General features: G+C 34.9%; 1 protein-coding gene across 1 annotated transcript; it reads left to right on the top strand.

Annotated features, from left to right (window-relative positions):
- Positions 1 to 2075: 2075 nt before the first annotated feature.
- Positions 2076 to 16550, top strand: LOC144439963 (dorsal-ventral patterning protein tolloid-like). Its single transcript, XM_078129195.1, has 10 exons — positions 2076 to 2136; positions 6325 to 6678; positions 7143 to 7256; positions 8909 to 9244; positions 9846 to 9959; positions 10485 to 10598; positions 11892 to 12245; positions 12766 to 12879; positions 13361 to 13708; positions 16495 to 16550. Exons 1-10 carry the CDS (start codon positions 2076 to 2078, stop codon positions 16548 to 16550), a joined length of 1965 nt encoding a protein of 654 aa, XP_077985321.1.
- Positions 16551 to 21499: the final 4949 nt, after the last annotated feature.

Genomic DNA, 21499 nt, shown 5'->3' with positions numbered 1-21499 from the left:
ATTTGGTTTGTATGATATAATATTTAAAAAAAAAAAAAAAACAAAACAAAAAAAAACAAAAAAAAAAAAAACAACTCGTCATATGATATAATATTCTATGCAAAGTGTTATTAAATAGTGATTATGGAAAGACATACACCACCTGTTGATCTAAATCTTTCTAATTCTAGCATTGCTGTGACGTCAACAGCCATATCTTTATTTAGCCCTAAAGTATAGCAAGTCTGCATATATTAAACGTCGCGTCGTGTCAGCGGCAGGAAACTGATCCTGACCTCTGAACCTATCTTATCCAACATAGCAAAATATTTATGTAAAAAAGAAATGTTTGTTCACCGATCACAATATCGCGAAGGCATATTTTATTGAATACACGGATACGTTAGTTAGATTCAATGTGACACAAGCTATTTTACACTTTTACTAAAAAATAAAATATAAAACATTAATTAAACTATTCTTTAATGCTATGTATATTTTCTATGATATTGCAATTGTTTACTGGTATCGTTTGACCAGGCGATTGTATAGCAGGGTTTTTCATGACATTTTTTACGTTAAATAAATGACGTCTTCAGATCGTTTATAAGATGCGTCCGAGTACCAGGTTTGAGTTCAGTCAATTGATAATAGGGCTAAGTATCCATCAATAAGTAGAATACTGCGAATATCTTTAATGAGAGAGAGAGAGAGAGAGACAGACAGACAGACAGACAGACAGACAGACAGACAGACAGACAGAGAAAGAGAGAGAGACAGACAGACAGAGAAAGAGAGAGAGAAAGAGAGATGCTGTACAAAATATGACTTACAGTCCCTATTAAAGTAATTCATTAGATTTAACCGTGTCAGAAAATGATTAGAGAAATGGTTTAACATGTATATTGTTGTCAAGCATATCATTAAGTTAAAAACGGAATGATCTATCTACTAATTAGCTAATGGCTAAATAAATGAAGATATAAATAATTAATTCAACCGTCAGCCAGTATGACTATGATAAATATGCAACGAATCCCTTACTATAATCTATTTCAAAATAACAGTTAACGATGAACTGGTGTTAAACTGTGTAATTATTTGCATTAGTAGATTGATGATTAAAATGCTATGATGAAGCATAGACCCTACACCAACGTTGGTGTAGGGTCTATGGATGAAGTGGGAGAAAGCATTACTAATTTCTGAAATATAATCAATTAAATTAGTGGTACTTACTGGGATCAACAATACGTAAATTAACCCCTCCCCCCACACATCCAACGACAGACATGCACACATGAATACACAGAAACACACACATGACTACAAACACATAACACCCATACATACATACACACATACATGCATGCATGCATACATACATACATACATACATACATCTGTATTATACTTAGATAATATATTTGTCATATCTCGACGGCCATTGTTTCTAAATATTTAAATATTATTTAGAAATTCTTCTCGCTCCAGTAATCTGTTAAATTATTTATCTATATATACTAGAATGACCCACGTTAGAGTTTTTGTGTACGTCAATGTGATGTGTTCGTAATTAATTGCATTCTCAACTCTATCTTAACAGACGCGGGATGGGGACAAGGTTGGGGGGGGGGTCTATACTATTGTACTTAGTGCGAATGAAAAGACATGATATCCGTGAATACATTATACTATAATGGTGACGTCATCATCATGTATATAGGAGGAGAAACTATACAGTATAAAATATAAGGCCAACTGAAGAACCTGCATAATTATATATTCATTAATTGGAACTCTTAGCCATAATGGTACAATCGTGGGTGCAATTAGCATTATATCGCTGAATGGTGGTATCCATCCGTGAATTTTATACAACACCTCAGGGAAATCAACGACAAAAATGTTATAACGCGTTATCAAATATATATTCATTGCTTACAGGAAAGCCTTACTTTTACTACGTTCATACTATTGTTCAGGTCGTTCTGGTAAAACATCCGAAGACAGCCGACGGGACGCTGCCACCCTGATATCAACACTGACAACTTCAAGTAATTTGAAACTATGTGATCTACCTATAGAACTACACGATGTTGGTGACAATATTGTGGTTGCTAGCCTCAGTTCACGTATGGGCCGTTGGCGCAACAGGTGAGTGCCTATATTTTATTATATTCATACAGTATTACGTGGTACAATTTGTGCATCAGGTTCAGTGTTAGGCTTAAAGTTTACATGTAGCAATATATAGATATACCGCAATATATGAACACAGGGTCACTTTGCATGTGTTAGCCGGTAGCGCTTAATTAAGAATTCCTACATGGTTGGGTTTGATCTCCGAGTATTGCATATGATTGTAATAGACAGTGATATAAGACAGGCCATTGAATAATTGGGGGAAAATTGGGTACACATGGTTCGTGACGGACCGGTGTGTCTTGGAGAGAACACTGCAGTTTAAAAATGACGTCATAATTTAGTCATAATCGACCCCAAAGAACAATCTAATGGCTATTTGGTGAGGCTGGAGTCAACATTTTTTATCATTCTGTGGTATTCTGCATGCATCACAGCCTATTGGACAATTCGACCCAAGCAAAGAGAAATGTACATCAATTTTATTTGTAATGTAATGTAAAGTGATTGCATACGATACTGCTGTCTATAATGTAACAAAAAGATGATTTAATGTAGAATGTATCATAGGAAAGGTGGTGTCCGTAATATTGTGTATATTGTAACACATAGAGTTATTCGTGTTATCCATAATGTAACAAATATATTACATATTGTTATTACCATGAGGATACAGCAACATTATCATCAGTATGCAAATTTAAATTTTATCACAGGAAAGGTATGGTAATACTAATAATGTAACAAATAATATGTAACACTGGTAAAAATGGTGGAGTAATTTGAGATGTGCATGTTGATTATTAAGTTGCCATCGTAAGGTTATTGCAATGACGTGTGGGTATTTGCTATGCCAGTGCTCATAAAACATGGAGTGTTTATCTGCATATATATTTTATTCATTTAAAGTACTTAATGAAATTGATGATATACTTCATGGAATCCCTTTGATAATGATCGGTCAGTAGGAAAATGAGTGCGTGGGTAGATGGTTCAATAGATTTATGGATAGGTAGGTAGATGGAGAATGGACGGATGGAAGGGTGGGAGGCTTATGATGAATGGCTTGAAGGACAGGTGGATGGATGAATATATAGATGTGTGGGTGGGTGGGTGAGTCGATGGGTGGGTGGATGGATAGAAAGACAGCTAGGTGGATAGTGGATAAATAAAAACTCAAAAGAGTTAGATGTGTAGAATTTGATATCACGGATAGACACAGCCATCTCACGTCGAAAAGGTTGATCGACTATATGTGAGTCTTAGTGTCCAATACAGTAAGCTAAATATCACACACACACACACACACACACACACACACACACACACACACACACACACACACACAGTATAATAACTAGGTATCTTACATATACTCACTAGATGCTTTATTTTCAATAATATGTTACACTAAATCTAATCCGTTGTGAATGGCCATCCCAAGTGATGTCAGAGATTTGATTCGTTTTAATGGATATACCAGCTGACGCCAGGTTATACAACACATAATACAATAAGTAGTTATACAAGCCTCACGCATATGTAAAACGACAAAACAATAAAACAATAAAATGGTATTTAACAGTGATATAATTAAATGCAAATCCGGTAATTTTATTGTCATTGTGTGTATCATGTTTCGTCATGTATTCTTAGATTTTGTGGTCTATATTTGGTATGTCTGTATGATTCCCAAGAACTGGTATCTTTGTACATATTTTTCTTTGATCTTCTTGTCACCAAATCGTAGTTGAAACAATTTGAAACAAGTACATTTGTAATTCTGTTATGCTAAGGTTTTATTGTAAGTGTAATTTATTATTTTGTTGTATTTATGTGTACATTTATACCAAACGAATAGATACAATTTAAAAACAAATGCAAATAAAAAGAAACGGAGACATGTATATGAGGGAGAGACAGAGAGAGAGAGAGAGAGAGAGAGAGAGAGAGAGAGAGAGAGAGAGAGAGAGAGAGAGAGAGAGAGATAGAGACAAAGAGAGACAGAGACAGATAGAGACAGAGACAGAGAACGACAGACATATGTGTACATAGAAGGAATGACAGAAGTATTGAGTATGGTTTTCAAAAGTATAAGTTCACAAATAACTTAACGTATAACTTATTTACCCGATGTGTAGCTACTGAAAGGTTTCTAGGTACAATACGCGCTGAACTTAATGATGCGTGCATGTAGGGACGCAGGTGATATAAGACAAATTAATTACCTGTATTTATTGTTGAAAAAAACAAATTGATGAAATATTCATGGATTAATTTTTTTTCAAGCCGAAGAGTCTAAAACGGGTTCACTATTTTCGACATTATTTGGTCTGAAATGTGGTCCATTACCAAATCATAACTGCCATTGCTTTCCCGAAAATGTTGCCTCCTAAGGAAAATGTATTTTGGTCTAACTGTCTGAAATCGGGTATTGATTTTTGTTCAAAGTGAGTCTAAATGGGGTCTGGGGTTTCCAGCACTGGCCACAGACCCCTACCAGAGCTGGCCATTGGTACCGCCCTGGGGCGTAGAACGACTAGAGTATATATTTCATTTTTTTTTCAACTTGGCTCGTGCACAAAACTAGTAATAGTAATACTACTCATGTGAGAGGTTAAAAGCATTTAAAAGTAGAGTAAATGTCAATATAATGTAAAATTCCTAGCACAGATTATCAATAATGAACACTTCTAAAATAAGACCATTGCAACTGTTTCTCAAACGTTAAATAAATATTACACCTGGCTTTTAATATGGACCGACAAAGAAAAACTACGAAATTTTGTTATTTTTTCAAACGATGTAAAACATATAGAACTGTTAGACCGTTATTACTCTAGAACCCCTTGATCACAAGATATAAACTGTATGTATAATTTGAACTTTGACCCCATCAATGACAAGCACATTTCTTCAACATATTTTAGAACAAAACACTATTTGAAAGATTTAAAATAATTTTGAGTTAGCATTTTAGGTAGTAGAATACGCCATGGGTACTATTTGATTTCTGAAAATGAAATAAAGTTGAAATATCTCCAATCTTCACCACTTTTTAATGCTTGTGTTTTGGGTTTTATTTACGGTTAGCCACCTTCTGTTCAATAAAATCGACAATGGCTTAATTTACCGTAGAGTTAACACAATATTTGGTGGGATATATAATACCGTTCATCAAATACAGCACTAGAACCAAAATTCCACATTACAGAAGCCAACTCCAGATCCTTTAGATACAGGGCATCCATCGTTGCAAATAGTTCATCAATCTAATGACTTCTGCATTCTCCCACCCCTCTCGGTGTTCAATATTGCATTGTCGTTTATAAATAAATATATAAATAAATAAATAAATAAATAAATAAATAAATAAATAAATAAATAAATAATAAATCAATCAATAAATCAATAAATAAATCAATAAATAAATCAATAAATAAATCAATCAATCAATCAATCAATCACTCAATAAATAAATACATAAATAAATTATCATTATAATATACGTGTACATTTAAATAACTTTATAATCTTTAACATACACCCTTTATTATCAAACACAGTAATAGTCCAAATAATATAGCAAGGGAATTGTTCCCAGGTACCCGGAACCCAAGAAGAATGATATATGATTTAGATGTGGGCAGCTCTACTGAATGTTCAGAGTATTAACAACATTATGTACGTTGGCAGCCATGATGTAGTTAAATAATACAATGTATGTTGGTATGGTTAATGTACTTAAATAATATAATGTATGTTGGTATGGTTAATGTACTTAAACATGATACTGTATGTTGCCAACAACGATGTACTTAAATAATATCGTATAAAAGTTTTAACGTGTGACAATACAACCATAGGTATAAATTTAATATTCGTTTATTTACCTCAAGGTTTAATTACCATAAATAATGTGCAATGTTATATACAATCTATCCCCCAAAATTGACATGAAAAATGATATCAATGAATGATCCCACAATACTACACGATTTCCAGAGTATATTGCATTACATTGAAGGGTCATCTACCCGTAGCCTTTCTTGTATGACCCTGACTGTTGTAATTCGCCCCCCCCCCCCCCATGTGTCGGAATTATAGAGTTACGTATATTATTGCTATACAAGTAGGGTTACTCTCACCAAATTAATACAATGAAATTTAAACTATTTGGTATTTTTTTTTTTACAAAAGGGAGGTGTGGCGAAAGTTCTCTGGTTGTGCCTTTGAACTCCACATCAACAATCACGTCACCCAACTACCCAAGTCATTATGGTGAGACAGAGAAATGCAAATGGCAAATCTATACCCCCGATGGAGAGAGAATTGTCATCCAGTTCCAAACATTCGCTGTAGGTGATTTTGACGCTGTCAGACTTTTTACTGGGCGATCAGATCCAGACGGAGAGTTCGGCAAGAAAGAGTTTAAACGATTACAAGGTTCTGACCCTGTTGGAGATATACTTATGTTAGACAATTATGGATGGATTATATTTCAAACGTTCGATCTCAATTCCTACCCAGGCTTTCATTTACTTGTTCAAGCAGGTGAGCAACCATTTTACTCTGTCACTCAGTCACTCAGTCACTCAGTCAGTCACTCACTCACTCACTCAGTCACTCACTCACATACACACACAGATACACCCACATAATACATACATACATACATACATACATACATACATACATACATACATACATACATACATACATACATACATATGCATCATAATCTGTGATAAAAGGACAGTTATCAGCTCTACTCTGTTTATGTAAGTCATGATACAATACATCCTTAAAGCCGAGGATTTCAATCCCAGATTGTCACATTAGTATACAGCATCATTCTTTTAACCAAATGTTGAATAGCTATGCTAAGCAACTTTCTTTTCACTCCTATGTTATGTATTCTTCTTAATGCTAATGTATGCACCCTTTTTTTCTTTTAGCGAAATGACATTCAAACACAGGCATCAGTAACGTTTTTTCTGTTTTTAATATTCTTGTAGATATAAACAACTGTGCAGGGAAACCCTGCAGGAATGGCGGCACCTGTATTGAGAGGGCCTTTGACTTCAATTGTGAATGTCCTAAAGAGTATAGCGGTAAAACATGTGATATAGGTAAGAATTCATATATATATTACAATCCATTTCTTAGCATATGATTTCTTGTTAGTCTATTACAATGGGCTCTGTCCGTGTGTTGGTCCATACATACGTTTGTCCGTCCGTACTATGTCATTTCCCAAATATGCATATTTGATTTCTTTCAAACCTGGCACAACGGTGACATATAATATGGGATTTAGCACATCTCTTTCTTTTATGACATGTGCATAGTTAACCAAATGGTGGTTATTTTTGTAGTCAAAAATAAGTATTTACTGCATAACTAAAAACTGTAAATTGTAGAGACTCTATTGTCAATGAAGTATTTAGCATATTATCAGGTTTGAGATCTTGACCTTTGACCTTGACCTTCAGGACCAATTATCAACATTAAGCTGTTTCTTGCCTATTACAGACAATATATTGTATTACTATTGTCAATTTCTCTTAAATCATGTTCACGGGTAATGTAGAAGAAAGGAAATGTACAGTAACAGTACTTTTGGTGTTCATTTAACTCTTTTGGCCATATTTGTAGTTAATATTCAATATGTTACTGAATAACTCTAAACTTGAATATATAGACTCCAGACTCTGCCATCAACACTTGTTTCTTTGGTTTGCAGTGAATGCATGGATATATACAGTGTATATCTGGTTATGAAATACATTACAATTCACACTAAATTACCTTGTCTTTTCATTCAGAGGGCAAGTTATTTACATACAGATAAATACGTTTATAATCAATGTTAATAATACCAACGATACCACACACAGCAAGTTCCTTTACCCAATCACATCAAAAAGTGACAAGCATTGCTAATATATTATAATGTTGTAAAAATAGGCTACTGCTGAAATTATTACAAATGGACTTGAATGTATCGTTTAATATGAATGGCCTTAATTGCTTAGTGTCCGACTGTTAATGAACAGTCATTTCGTTCATGTCCTGAATTGCACAGTTTCTTTTCGCTTTGTAGCATAAACTCATTGTAAGATAGATCATTGTACCTATGTGTTGGTTAGGTATACATGCATAAAGTGTTATCTCCGTTTGTATTGTAATTTGGATATCTTGTGTAATCATATATTAATCGATATATAATTACACCGGCTTTGTATAACTAACGTTCATATCTTTGTCAATGCATGACTACGAGGAGCTGAAGTATGACTCGTAGACATTATTTACATAGACACGCCTTTGCCATTACAGATGCCGATGACAACCCATGATTTCCATCACATACATACATACATACATACATACATACATACATACATACATACATACATACATACATACACACACATACATACATACATACATACATACATACATACATACATACACACACATACATACATACATACACACATACATACACACATACATACATACATACATACACACATACATACATACATACATACATACATACATACATACATACATACATACATACATACATACATTCACTTCCAGTATATAACTGTTTAACAACGCTTATGCACACACAACACAGGATACACTTTGAATAAATTCGTTAAAGCTATTAGACAATTATAAAAAAGATTATTTATAGATATTGTACTTTCAGACTTCACCTTTTACTATGTTTTGGTTTTCCTAATTTTATGTTTGTTTATTCAAACAGGTCGATGTGGGGATGAAGATATAACACTACCAGCGGGTCAGACTACCTACATATTGTCACCTAATCATCCATTTAAGTATCTGACTAAGGAGAATTGTCATTGGACAATTGCATCACCCGACGGAGACGCCATCTTTTTGCACTTTCTTGATTTCGCAACGGAAGATCAATACGATAAACTAACAATAGGCATGACTGGTTCAGATGATGATATCTATAATTTGTCAGGCATAACAGTACCCCAAGATATTCTCCTCTTTACGTCGAGTATCTGGCTTAAATTCATATCCGATGGTGGCAATAACTATCGTGGTTTCAAAATCGAGTTGACTGCAGGTAAGCTATTCTTTATTGGAATTAGAACATTTCATCAAAATATGTGTGGATATGGAACTGCACTAAAAATAATAGTGACGTCATTGATTACCAGTTCGAATACGTCAGCACGTGACTAACATGTTTACGTTGTACTTTTGAAGTAGGAAATCGCTTGCTTTCCAAGAACAGTGGGATATGTAGGAAGGGAGACAAAATAAATACTTAACATATTTATATTCTAAATTATACTTAACAATTCCTTCTGATTTCAAGAAATAAAAAAAATGTTAGTAATACATGTATTGATAAATCTTAGATAATATTTATATTCTTGTAATAATTAATATTCTACCATGTTCAAGCTATACGTTTAAACATTCGCTTTAGAAAATGCAATCATTGTGAATAAATCGATGGGTACTTGTACATCTATAAATATAACTAACTCATATCATTATTTCATACGCAAGATAGATATCCCAGTCTAGCGACTTATAGTGACAAAGGCCCCTTAGGTCACACGTATTTTCCTTGGCTGAACGAAGAAAAATATTGGGGAGTACCATCTAAATATATCGTGTCTGGGTGACTAGAGAATCTATTTCCTATTTTCTTTTAGATGTTGATAATTGTTTCCCCAACCCGTGCCTGCATGGTGGTACCTGTGGAAATGGAAAATTCTCCTTTACGTGTAACTGTCCGATTGGTTATGGAGGAAATCTTTGTCAGCTGAGTAAGTGTTACTTCTATTACGTCATTAGTTCCGATCGGTTGTGTTTACAGTACCGACATGATTACAAACACTTTCTAATGAGCAATTTCTGATATTTCAAATTTATTTTTATTTTGAAAAAGGAAATATTATAATTTGAAGAAAAATGATAGGCTATGTTTGTCAGTAAACAGTAATTTTTGTCAATGTTTTGAAGTAATAGATATAAAATTGGTGGGAATCGATTTCTTCTTCCATGTTCTTATTCGAAACAAACATGGTTTTAATGACTAGAATTATTTGTTTGCCAAAAAAGAGATGTATGTTAGATGTCTACTAGTAATGAATTGAATTGGTCACAACTGCTTCGAAAGAATGGATAGTGAAACAGAAAAGTTTTCTTAGAAAATCTGACGGGTGTCTGCTTTACGAAATTTTATCATACGAACGAGGATCCAGTTATTTCTCACATATTTATAAATAATATATATATTAAATATTGTAATACTTTATTGCTAACGGCTACAATGCATCTATCCTTTACAGCGTCCAACAACTGTGACAGAAACCCTTGCCAGAATTCTGGAACCTGCAGAGACTTGGAATTTGACTTTGAATGTGAATGTCCTGCTGGTTTTGGAGGGAAAACATGTGACACAAGTAAGGATAATAATATTTAATACGAAAATCTAGACTGTGTAAAAGTTTTCTTTTTATATCGTTCATCTCAGACAAAATATAGAGAATATGTGTCATTAAACTGTCAAAGTCCGAATAAAAATAGATAGTTGTCTGTACCTGTATATCGTTATGTGTATCCTAACGATCAATGGTTACTTTCTACTTGGACATATTTGGTGATTTCCATGAGAACAGTAACAAATAAATTTCTTTCATTCAAATTTCACTCATGTGAAATGATATAGACTGTCGACAGTCGCTCGCGCCTTTTTTGCTACGTTTTATCTAAAACCAAAGTCGTCGCCGCACTCCGATCCGGAGCAATACTACTATAATCGCATACTGATAGCGAGGACCGGGAATTCATGCATTCTAGTCTAAAATAGATACTGTATTTGACTTTGACAACATGTTTTAATAGTTACATGCGCAAGAAAGTCGTTCACGTTCATGTTTGATCGTATTTCACCAAACTTCACCTTCTCTTAATTATGGATATAAACAATAGTAGGATAAGGCAAAAAACGGATTTGTTTCTGGTCAGGACATACAGTTTGTCTAAAATGGTGCGACGATGCGATTTTTTTCTTTAATTCTCAATAAATCGGTCACTCAGTCTACTATTTATGACAGTTACTGTTTTTATTTAGTACTTTCGAGCAAGTGTGTATGCGGGACAGATGTCATTTGCTTGTTCATGATTGACTCTGCAGTTGTTCGCAGAAGTAGACTGCATGGGCTGGACATACACACACATGTACATACAAACAAAGACCGACGAGGGGGTATTTAAGTGATGAGCGCGCTGACTAGAAACAATTCTTAATTTCTTATTTTGGCCTAATACTTTTATTTCGGGGGACACAAAGTGAGTTTAAATGACCGAACACTTCGGATAAAGAACGTTCGGATAATCAATGGTTAACTGTAGTTAAAATCATATATTGAGAAAACTGGTAATTTGAATGCGTACTTTGTGACTTTTGTGATAATTTGTATGTGTCATTAATATTAATAATTTGCTTGCTGACTCATGTACAGGGAGTTTTTGTGAACACTTATGTCAGCCTAGTGTGTTATTATTTAACGTATAACAGGGTGACTCTATCCACCAAATATATTCAATGTCGGGTGTACAGTTTTACTGTAGTGGTATTTTACTATAGTGGCCAGAGATTAATATATTGACAAGACCTGTACAGTGCTGAAATCCGCTAATGAAGCTCCTAATTAATATAGTATTACTAACAGTGTTCATATGTATTCGTACAGATCTATGTGGAGCTGAAAACATTACAGTAGACATCAATAAACCCTTCACTGTGTCTACACCAAGGTATCCCAATCAATATGACAATAAACTATCATGCACCTGGATTGTCTACGCCAACACTGGATCAGAGATAATAGTCACATTCCTTGACTACGACATCGCAGACTTTGGTGACGTCATTCGTATAGGCGTAGGAATGAAACCTGGTGAAAACATGAAGGCTGAATTCTCTAAAGTCCCTAACGGTGGCAAAAAACCTGACAATATTCAACTCGCTGCAGTCAATGTATGGATCACATTTGACACGGGAATGTACCAGACAGCTAAAGGATTTCAACTAGATGTTGCTTCAGGTAGTACTTTTTAACTGTTACAATAAATATCATAGTGATGGTGATATCAACGGTTGACACTAAGTTCAAGAATTTATAATTACTAATACCAACAAGTAGATTGATTTAGAGGGACATTCATCTGCATTGTGTTAGGTAGTGAGATTAAAAGAATGATCGATCAATCTAATTAATAAATGACATTTAAAACGTATGTTATCAAGATGGGTCACAACTCACCATACAACAGACTAAAGAAAGCAATGACACGTGAAGTGAATTGTAACAGTTCATATTTAGCTTACTTTTTCGTCAACTTTATATACATTTGAAATAGGTAAACATAAGGAAGATATACCTGAATATGTGTACAGGCCCTCGACTGCCTTTATCACCCGGGCTGTCTAATGACTTATCAAATTGAAGACATGCGTTCAATGAAATATCATCATAACATAATTTTCGATGCACTTAATATTGTTATTGTAGGAGATTAGTAACTAATATTATACCTAATATGTTGTCTTTTATATTTTTCTAGATATCAATAATTGCTTGATGAATCCTTGTCGTAATGGCGGTACATGTATAAACGGTGCATTTGAATACAAATGTGAATGTAACATTGCATATGAGGGAAATACCTGTGAAATAAGTAAGTAACCCTGGCAACGTCTCAGATACATTAATTTTGATACAAGCGATATGGTTCACCTATTGAAGCATTTAACTAATTATCACACTAAGGTTTGATGTTGGCGATACGGTTCACCCTTTAAAACTATTCGGTTAATTACCACACTCTGGATCTAGTAGATGAACAAACAATATTTTCTTTTGTTCCAATTTGTTAATTTTCAAAGACGTTTATCAGGAGTCAACTGATTGTTCTCTCTTGACGTCAAAGCAGGTGAACTATAGAATATGTTCTAATTTCCATTTTTAAAAACGTCTTGTAACTATAAGGCTAACACACTATTTTTTTTATTTAGCCTTATTAACGACTTACCTTAAAACGTAATGTAGGTTATATACTGAAACTCGTCCTCTGTTGTTGTTGTTGTTGTTGTTGTTGTTGTTGTTGTTGACTGCCCATTCATGATTGTAAACATACCATGTTTTGTCGTTCACTTTAGACAGATGTGGGAACTCTGAAATCGAATTAAATTATGGTGAAAAATACAACATAGCGTCCCCGAATTACCCTGGTAATTACCTCAACGATGAATATTGTGAATGGAAAATTCGTGCACTCGGTGTCAGCAACGAGATAGTCATAAAGTACATGACCTTTGACACGGAGGAGAACGCAGACTTCTTACGAATAGGAAGTGGAACCACTATCAGAGTGGACCAGCGTGTGTATATAAGTGGCGCCGTGTCGAGTACTAGCTATGACGTCATAGATGCAAGCAATGCTTGGGTCGTGTTTGAGAGTGATGATAGTGACACAGCCAGCGGCTTTCAGTTGGAAGTTATCGCAGGTACGTACGTATATATATAGGAAGTCAGTGGTAAGATTTGTCCGTAGTACAGTGCTCGATACGTCTGCACGCAGAGCGGAGTATATGTTGAGGGTAGAAGAAAATCAAATCGGGTTTTTCTTCTCTACAAGCCTGTTTCGTGAGTAAATCACTCGTCAGGAGATGTTGATGTACATCAACATCTCCTGACGAGTGATTTACTCACGAAACAGGCTTGTAGAGACGAAAAACCCGACTTGATTTTCTTCTACCCTCAACATATATATATATATATATATATATATATATATATATATATATATATATATATATATATATAACTCGGTGAGTATCAATCTGCTAAGACAGTGCTCTATACCGCAGTGGCAGAGCGTAATAGTTTTGGTAGTACTGGAACTCTTTCTTGGGTGTAACTCGGAGTTTCACGCATATTGCGATCATCAGACACTCTGAGGCCTACTCTCTGGGTGTGCTGTATATATAGAGTGTAGACAATAGAAATACCATCACTATTGTCTGTGTCGGTGGGTGGGTGTTGTATGTGTGGAGGTGTTGGTTGTTATTGTGTGGGTTATTGGGTTCGGACAAGTAAGTTTTGGCGGGTTGTTCCATGTTGGGCTTTGATGTTCCGTTAGTTAACGGGTTTAGTAGTTTAGGTGATAGATGCTCTATTGAAGCTGGACAAATAAAACTTATTCTCGTGTCGGCATTTGGATATCAACTCAGTTCTTTTGTTTAGTGTGGAGCTTTTGTCTGCTTTAATAATAGTTAGTTTTTCGGTTAAACACAGGTTGCATCGTTTTGTTTTATTGGTGTATGCTTGGGCTTTCTTGTTGATGGACCAGGATACGGAAAAAGGCTCATTGTTTCTTTTCAGTTTCCAAATGTGTTTTGATAGTTCTGTGCTGGTTTCGTGTTTTTCATGTTTGAATGACTGTTTGTGGTTGGCGTATCTCTGTTTGAAGTTGTTCTCTGTTAGACCGATATATACTTTTGTTTGTTTTCCGTGGACGGTGACGGAAAACAAACAAAAGTATATATCGGTCTAACAGAGAACAACTTCAAACAGAGATACGCCAACCACAAACAGTCATTCAAACATGAAAAACACGAAAACAGCACAGAACTATCAAAACACATTTGGAAACTGAAAAGAAACAATGAGCCTTTTTCCGTATCCTGGTCCATCAACAAGAAAGCCCAAGCATACACCAATAAAACAAAACGATGCAACCTGTGTTTAACCGAAAAACTAACTATTATTAAAGCAGACAAAAGCTCCACACTAAACAAAAGAACTGAGTTGATATCCAAATGCCGACACGAGAATAAGTTTTATTTGTCCAGCTTCAATAGAGCATCTATCACCTAAACTACTAAACCCGTTAACTAACGGAACATCAAAGCCCAACATGGAACAACCCGCCAAAACTTACTTGTCCGAACCCAATAACCCACACAATAACAACCAACACCTCCACACATACAACACCCACCCACCGACACAGACAATAGTGATGGTATTTCTATTGTCTACACTCTATATATACAGCACACCCAGAGAGTAGGCCTCAGAGTGTCTGATGATCGCAATATGCGTGAAACTCCGAGTTACACCCAAGAAAGAGTTCCAGTACTACCAAAACTATATATATATATATATATATATATATATATATATATATATATATATATATATATATATATATATATATATAGTTTTGGTAGTACTGGAACTCTTTCTTGGTTGTAACTCGGAGTTTCACGCATAGTGCGATCATCAGAGTTACAACCAAGAAAGAGTTCCAGTACTACCAAAACTATTACGCTCTGCCACTGCGGTATAGAGCACTGTCTTAACAGATTGATACTCACCGAGTTATATATATATATATATACATATATATATATATATATATATATATACACACACATATATATATATATATATATATATATATATATATATATATATATATATATATATATATATATATATATATATATATATATATACTTCATGAAAAATATCTACTCACAGTTGTACGCGTTTGTATTAAGGGAGAGGTATAGAGCCATCGTCGGCTTATAGAGTTCAATGGTTTAAGCAGTAAAATACAGGCAGAGTGGTATAAAAGGATCTACAGTATGGTAGTCAATAGATGATCATGCTATAACATGTATGATGATATACAACATTATAAATATTTAGCAACCAACCTACCACTTAATTCTGCCTTACTTATCTATATATGTGTGCCATTTCAATCTAACGTTAGCCATTAACATAGAGACTACCAAATATAAACGAAGTAGGACATTCAGCAATTACCCAACCACTCACTCACTCACTCACAACAAAAGAGCATTTTACTATTTGCAATTTGACCAAATGTGCACACAACGGTAAAACAGTAACAGTTGACAGTGAGGATCATGGGAAAAAGACTCTGAGAAAGGCCATACCTGGGCAATCCCTGAGGGCGCTTATCCACCATAATGAGAAACCCATTGGAGCATCATGCAAACTGACAGACAGGACAAATGATATAATAGGGTTGTTAATTTGTCGATTACTATCATGAATTAGAATAAAATCAACGTACATAGCATAACACATTTTTGTGTCTCGTCTACTAAGACAAGAGAAATCATGCAGATAACTTGAGATTTTAATTTTTTTTTTTCAGATTTCAACAACTGTTCGACGGACCCATGTGTGTATGGTGGTACGTGTCGCAATGACATTTTGGGCTATAAATGTTACTGTCAAACACATTTTTCAGGAGATAATTGTGAAATAGGTAAGGATATCTTGTACTACCCTGAATTCGAATATTAGTACACAATTACTAAACATAGAAACATACTAGCGTGTGGGTGAAATCTATATTACAAGATAACTGTACCTGCGTACACAAGGATCAAATTTGACGTTATGGCGTTTAAATCAATGTTTAAAAAGGCTGATTCGTGAACGGCATGTTAATCGATGAAGACGACAAAACCCTGGGGGCATTCGATATGTTGATCACAGTGAACATGATTCGGCGAGTGTCTCTTTCTCTTATTTTTTCCTTCAATACATACGAGAGACAATATCCCGGATGATCATGACATACAGTAGTAAATAAGATGTTGAACAAACAAACAAACAAACAAACAAACATACAAACAAACGAACGAACAGACAGACAGACGGACAGACAAACAAACAAACAAACAAACAAACAAACAACATAAACAACTAGATTACAAACAAAGCTACTAGAAATCCTGTTTTTCCACTACTTACAACATTTGATGTTGAACAAACAAACAAACATACAAACAAACGAATGAACAGACAGACAGGCGGACAGACAGACAGACAGACAAACAAATAAACAAACAAACAAACAAACAAACAAACAAACAAACAACATAAACAACTAGATTACAAACAAAGGTACTAGAAATCCTGTTTTTCCACTACTTACAACATTTGTCTTTATTATACTTTGTTTAGCTCGTTGTGATCTGGGTAACATTCCCTTATCACTCTACAAGAAGGTGAACATTTCATCAGCAAACTATGTCAATGAGAAAGGAGAGCCTTGCAACATGGTGTTTGAAACCATCAATGGAACGGAGATTATATTTGAAGTTCTTGAAAACGACTTGGCTATTTCCAGTAAGATGACAATTGGATCTGGTCAGACGTCTGGTGTAAACATCACGAACACTATCCAAGGTGATGACGTCATAGGTGAACCAATTGTGATCCCAAATAACCTTGTTTGGTCTAACTTCGATTCTGGTGGAGCCGATAACCAGGGTGATATTTTGATTCAAGTAGGAGCAGGTAATTCTCCATATATAATTCTTTGTACATACAACTGTTGAACTGAATGGTATTAGGTGAGGAAATACAAAGAACAACACAAAATACTTGAACATGGGAAAGGTGCCCGTATTTTTTTCCTACAAAATTATAACAAATTTAGTACTACCTGGAACTGCCCTATCATCGAATTTTGAAGATTCTTATGTTATCATATGTGCTATGAATAGCGTAGTTATTTGAATAGTGGACTATACATTATCATCAGGTGAATAGAAAATCCTTAATTATTCACATTACACAATTCCTGAGCCATTTTTCTCTACTGAATTGCAGACATTGACTATGTACTTGTTGATACACTAGAAAAGAAGACTCGTGGCCTTACTTCACACATAGACACGCTACTGTGGAGGGCCTATGCTTCACACGAGTGTTGTAAACACTGCAAAACATATTTGTAAAGATTTGGGATTTAATGACATCAGTACAACACAGTTATCTCAAATCTGTTTACTTCCATATAGATATTGATGCCTGTCTATCCAACCCATGTCAAAATGGCGGTACATGTGTCAATAACGAATATTACTATGAGTGCTTATGTGGGGATGTGTTTTATGGACAAAATTGCCAACTTGGTAAGTTATTGCCAGAGTTAATAACTATTATATATAACTGCATATATAAAGATTTATAGTACATTAGTAAACGTGTGAACTTGATAGGTTAACATTAGCATTATAATGTTGGGATAGGCAGGTTTCCGTCTTTACCAACAGTAAGGCCAAAAAAAAAAAGGGTTTTGTTTCTCGTCCTCGCGCGCGTCATCCTAAAACATGCGCGTCGCACGTTTTTTTTCCTCCGTGCCGTTTAACTCCAACAATTATTTTCCAACTGCATGGTACATCTCGATCATGAAGTGCGCCACACACGACAGAAGAATAGAACGCTTGTACAGCGCATGTGCTATCGTCGCCCATGTTATAGGGGAGTTGTTTTGCTTTTGTGTTACCGTCACGATAACACAAAATGCTCTTGTCGGTACAAGTGTCGGCTGGGAGCAAAATTTTGCGTCCGTTTGGACTTGTGTCGGTCAAAAGGTCAGTCAAAGTTTGTCGATTGTTTGAAGATCTGTGCAAAGGTATAAAAAAAACTTAGTACTGGTGACCGGTTTATTTTGCCTGAACAGTATCACAGTCGCTTGTAAACTGTTATTCCTTTCCTAAACGGTTTTATTCTTGTCTATGACGGTCCTAATACAGAATACAGTGTTGTGTGTGTGCTTGTGGAAATGACATCGTTACCGATTTTATAAGAATATCGCCAATCCCTATAATAACGTCATTGTTCTGTATTAGGACCGTCATAGACAAGAATAAAACCGTTTAGGAAAGGAATAACAGTTTACAAGCGACTGTGACAGTATGAGCAATGTCGCGTAGAAGCTCTCGTTTCATGTGTATGTGACGGAACTTTCCAGACTGTCCCGCTACAGGCAAAATTAGAAGATGTGACAGAATTTGTCAAGTATTTGAAGATCATTTTGATTGACGACACTGAGAAAGTGACCAAGCAACCTGTAATGAATGCATTCCAATTCCTGATGTCAGAAAGGAGTACTAAAGTTTGGCCTGCATTTCGCAATTTAGATCGCCCAAACAAGCGATTCCAACTTCACAATGCAATTGTCAGATGGCTGCAAGACCATAATTTGGGATGGCAGAAAGAATACCGATCCTTGGGTGAACATTTCGTTCATGTGTTAGGGGAGTGTTTGTGGCTGGTTGATCCACATCGTCAGAATTACTGAACAGTTCAGAGTTTAATAATGAACCAAAAAACAAGTACAATTACACTGTCACATGAAAGTCCTCTCATGATGGAAAGTTTCCCAACTACAGATGAGTGGCTGTAAAACAATGTTGCATTAAATGCAAGAAGTTTACTCTTGCAGTGTTAAAGTTGAATAAATGTTATTTATATTTAAATGGAAATTCATCTGTGTTGGTGAACTATAGTAAATATTCTAGTTGTGTTTGGAACAATGTTCAAATTGAATACAATGGATATTCATGGTATTTTGTAATCATATTGGTGAGTCAGTGTGGGCTTCCATCCCCCACTCCCCCCACACCCCTCTTTAAAAAAAAAAAAAAAAGAAAAAAAAAAAAAGAAACCGCGTCACCGCATCATTTTCAAAATTACTCTAGGACGAGAAACAATTCTTTTTTTTTTGGCCTAAGTAGTAATTATACACTTTTAGGTGTGATTAAAAATAATTGGTATTAACGAGTGTTTTACAAAATACTAAGGTATATTGATATTGTCCAGTAAACAATATTTTGGAGACATTAATAAAAATTTTAAAGTACATTTATTATCATTTAAAATCACACGAAACGTGAAACAATATGGCGTCTGGCTCAATACAAAATCTTACTAACACTGCTATATTTAATGCTCAAGAAATATCTTACCAAGAGACTTCTCTAGTCAGACGATGAAATGGAGCACTGTTTGTAAGATATTTGTTGAGCCAGATAACAAAAGGCAACATTGTTAGTAAGATTTTTGTTGAGCCAGATAATAAAAGGCAGCATTGTTTTGTCGAGCGAGACAACATCTTGTTTTATATTTCGCGATTGTAATTGTAAAACAAATAGGACTCTGAAATGTCAGTGTCAACATATTATACATTGAATGTAATCCGAAAAGAAACAGTACTAACGTCTGGGTGGACGACCAAATTACAAATACGGCTACTTAACTTATATTTGAACAATACAACTATGCCACGTTGTCATGTTATGAAGACTTAATATGGAAATATAACTTGTAAAATAACTTAAATTGTAACTAGTAATTCTTGGCTTATATGATATATTTATGTATATATTGCAGATGAATGTGGCATCCTTGACTATCAGCTAAGTAGTCTGGAGACAGTTACAATCAATTCACCCGACAAGAAGTCAAAGCATCGACCGGAAGTGATATGTAACTGGACAATCAGTGCTTTGGAAAGTACAGGAATGATGATACGAATCTTGCACATTGATACAACCGTTGGTGATAACCTCGTTATCGGTACCGGAAATATACAACTCGCGGAGTACAATGGGAAAGTGATCCCAGATCCACTGCCTGCGCCTGCGCAAACATTATGGATATCGTATAAAAGTATTGCTGCTTACACAGCAAAAGGATTTTCATTGGAAGTTGAAGCAGGTAAACAGACTCGTTACTTCTTCTACAATGTGTTACTTTAAAATATTACGTCACTGTAGTCTGTCTACATCACTGGATATGTGACTACTCTAGCTCGTTCTACTTACCAGTTGCACAGACACACACGATGATAGACAATGAATAATGTACAATAGCAACCTAACTGTTGATTTACATATTTTGGATGTGAATTACTGTGAAGTATTCATGCCTTGATTAACACAACTATCACGTTTATACTTTAGACACTGGATGTGTATTGATTATTTTGATTTGTTTTACCAAAATATCACAATTATTTCATTTTATGCACAATCAACTTACCACTTATATGATTAATATTTTGTCTCACTGTTTGCACTGAAATATCCGTTATTATTTTATAGATGGTGATGATTGCCCTGTCAATACCTGTCTAAATGGGGGTACATGCCATGATGACGTGTTTAAATATACATGTAAATGTCCACTGATATTTACTGGAAAGAACTGTGAAACCAGTATGTATTATACTATATATGAAAAATATAAAAACACAGTAATATCAAGAAAGGCAATTTAGAAGAATGTGATTAACTAAACGATAGCTGTAGATATGCTATAATAGTACAACTATATCTTATAAGCAGAATGCTTTTAACAAAATAAACGGACTGGTCCCTAAGTCTGGTGAGTAAGGACTTGCGTGAGAAATAAACGGTTTGGCCTAAAAACAATAATTGTTTGGTTCCGGTTAC

The sequence above is a fragment of the Glandiceps talaboti genome, chromosome 9 (genome assembly GCF_964340395.1).
Source record: "Glandiceps talaboti chromosome 9, keGlaTala1.1, whole genome shotgun sequence".
Lineage (NCBI taxonomy): Eukaryota > Metazoa > Hemichordata > Enteropneusta > Spengelidae > Glandiceps > Glandiceps talaboti.
This window is presented reverse-complemented; position numbering and strand designations above follow the sequence as displayed.

Bases quoted from the DNA above. Each gene is read 5' to 3' on its own strand.
- LOC144439963 (XM_078129195.1), top strand. From the start codon at position 2,076: ATGTTGGTGACAATATTGTGGTTGCTAGCCTCAGTTCACGTATGGGCC. The intron at 12,246-12,765 runs GTAGTACTTTTT...ATATTTTTCTAG, and splicing joins TCAACTAGATGTTGCTTCAG to ATATCAATAATTGCTTGATG. The intron at 13,709-16,494 runs GTACGTACGTAT...CACATTTTTCAG, and splicing joins TCAGTTGGAAGTTATCGCAG to GAGATAATTGTGAAATAGGT.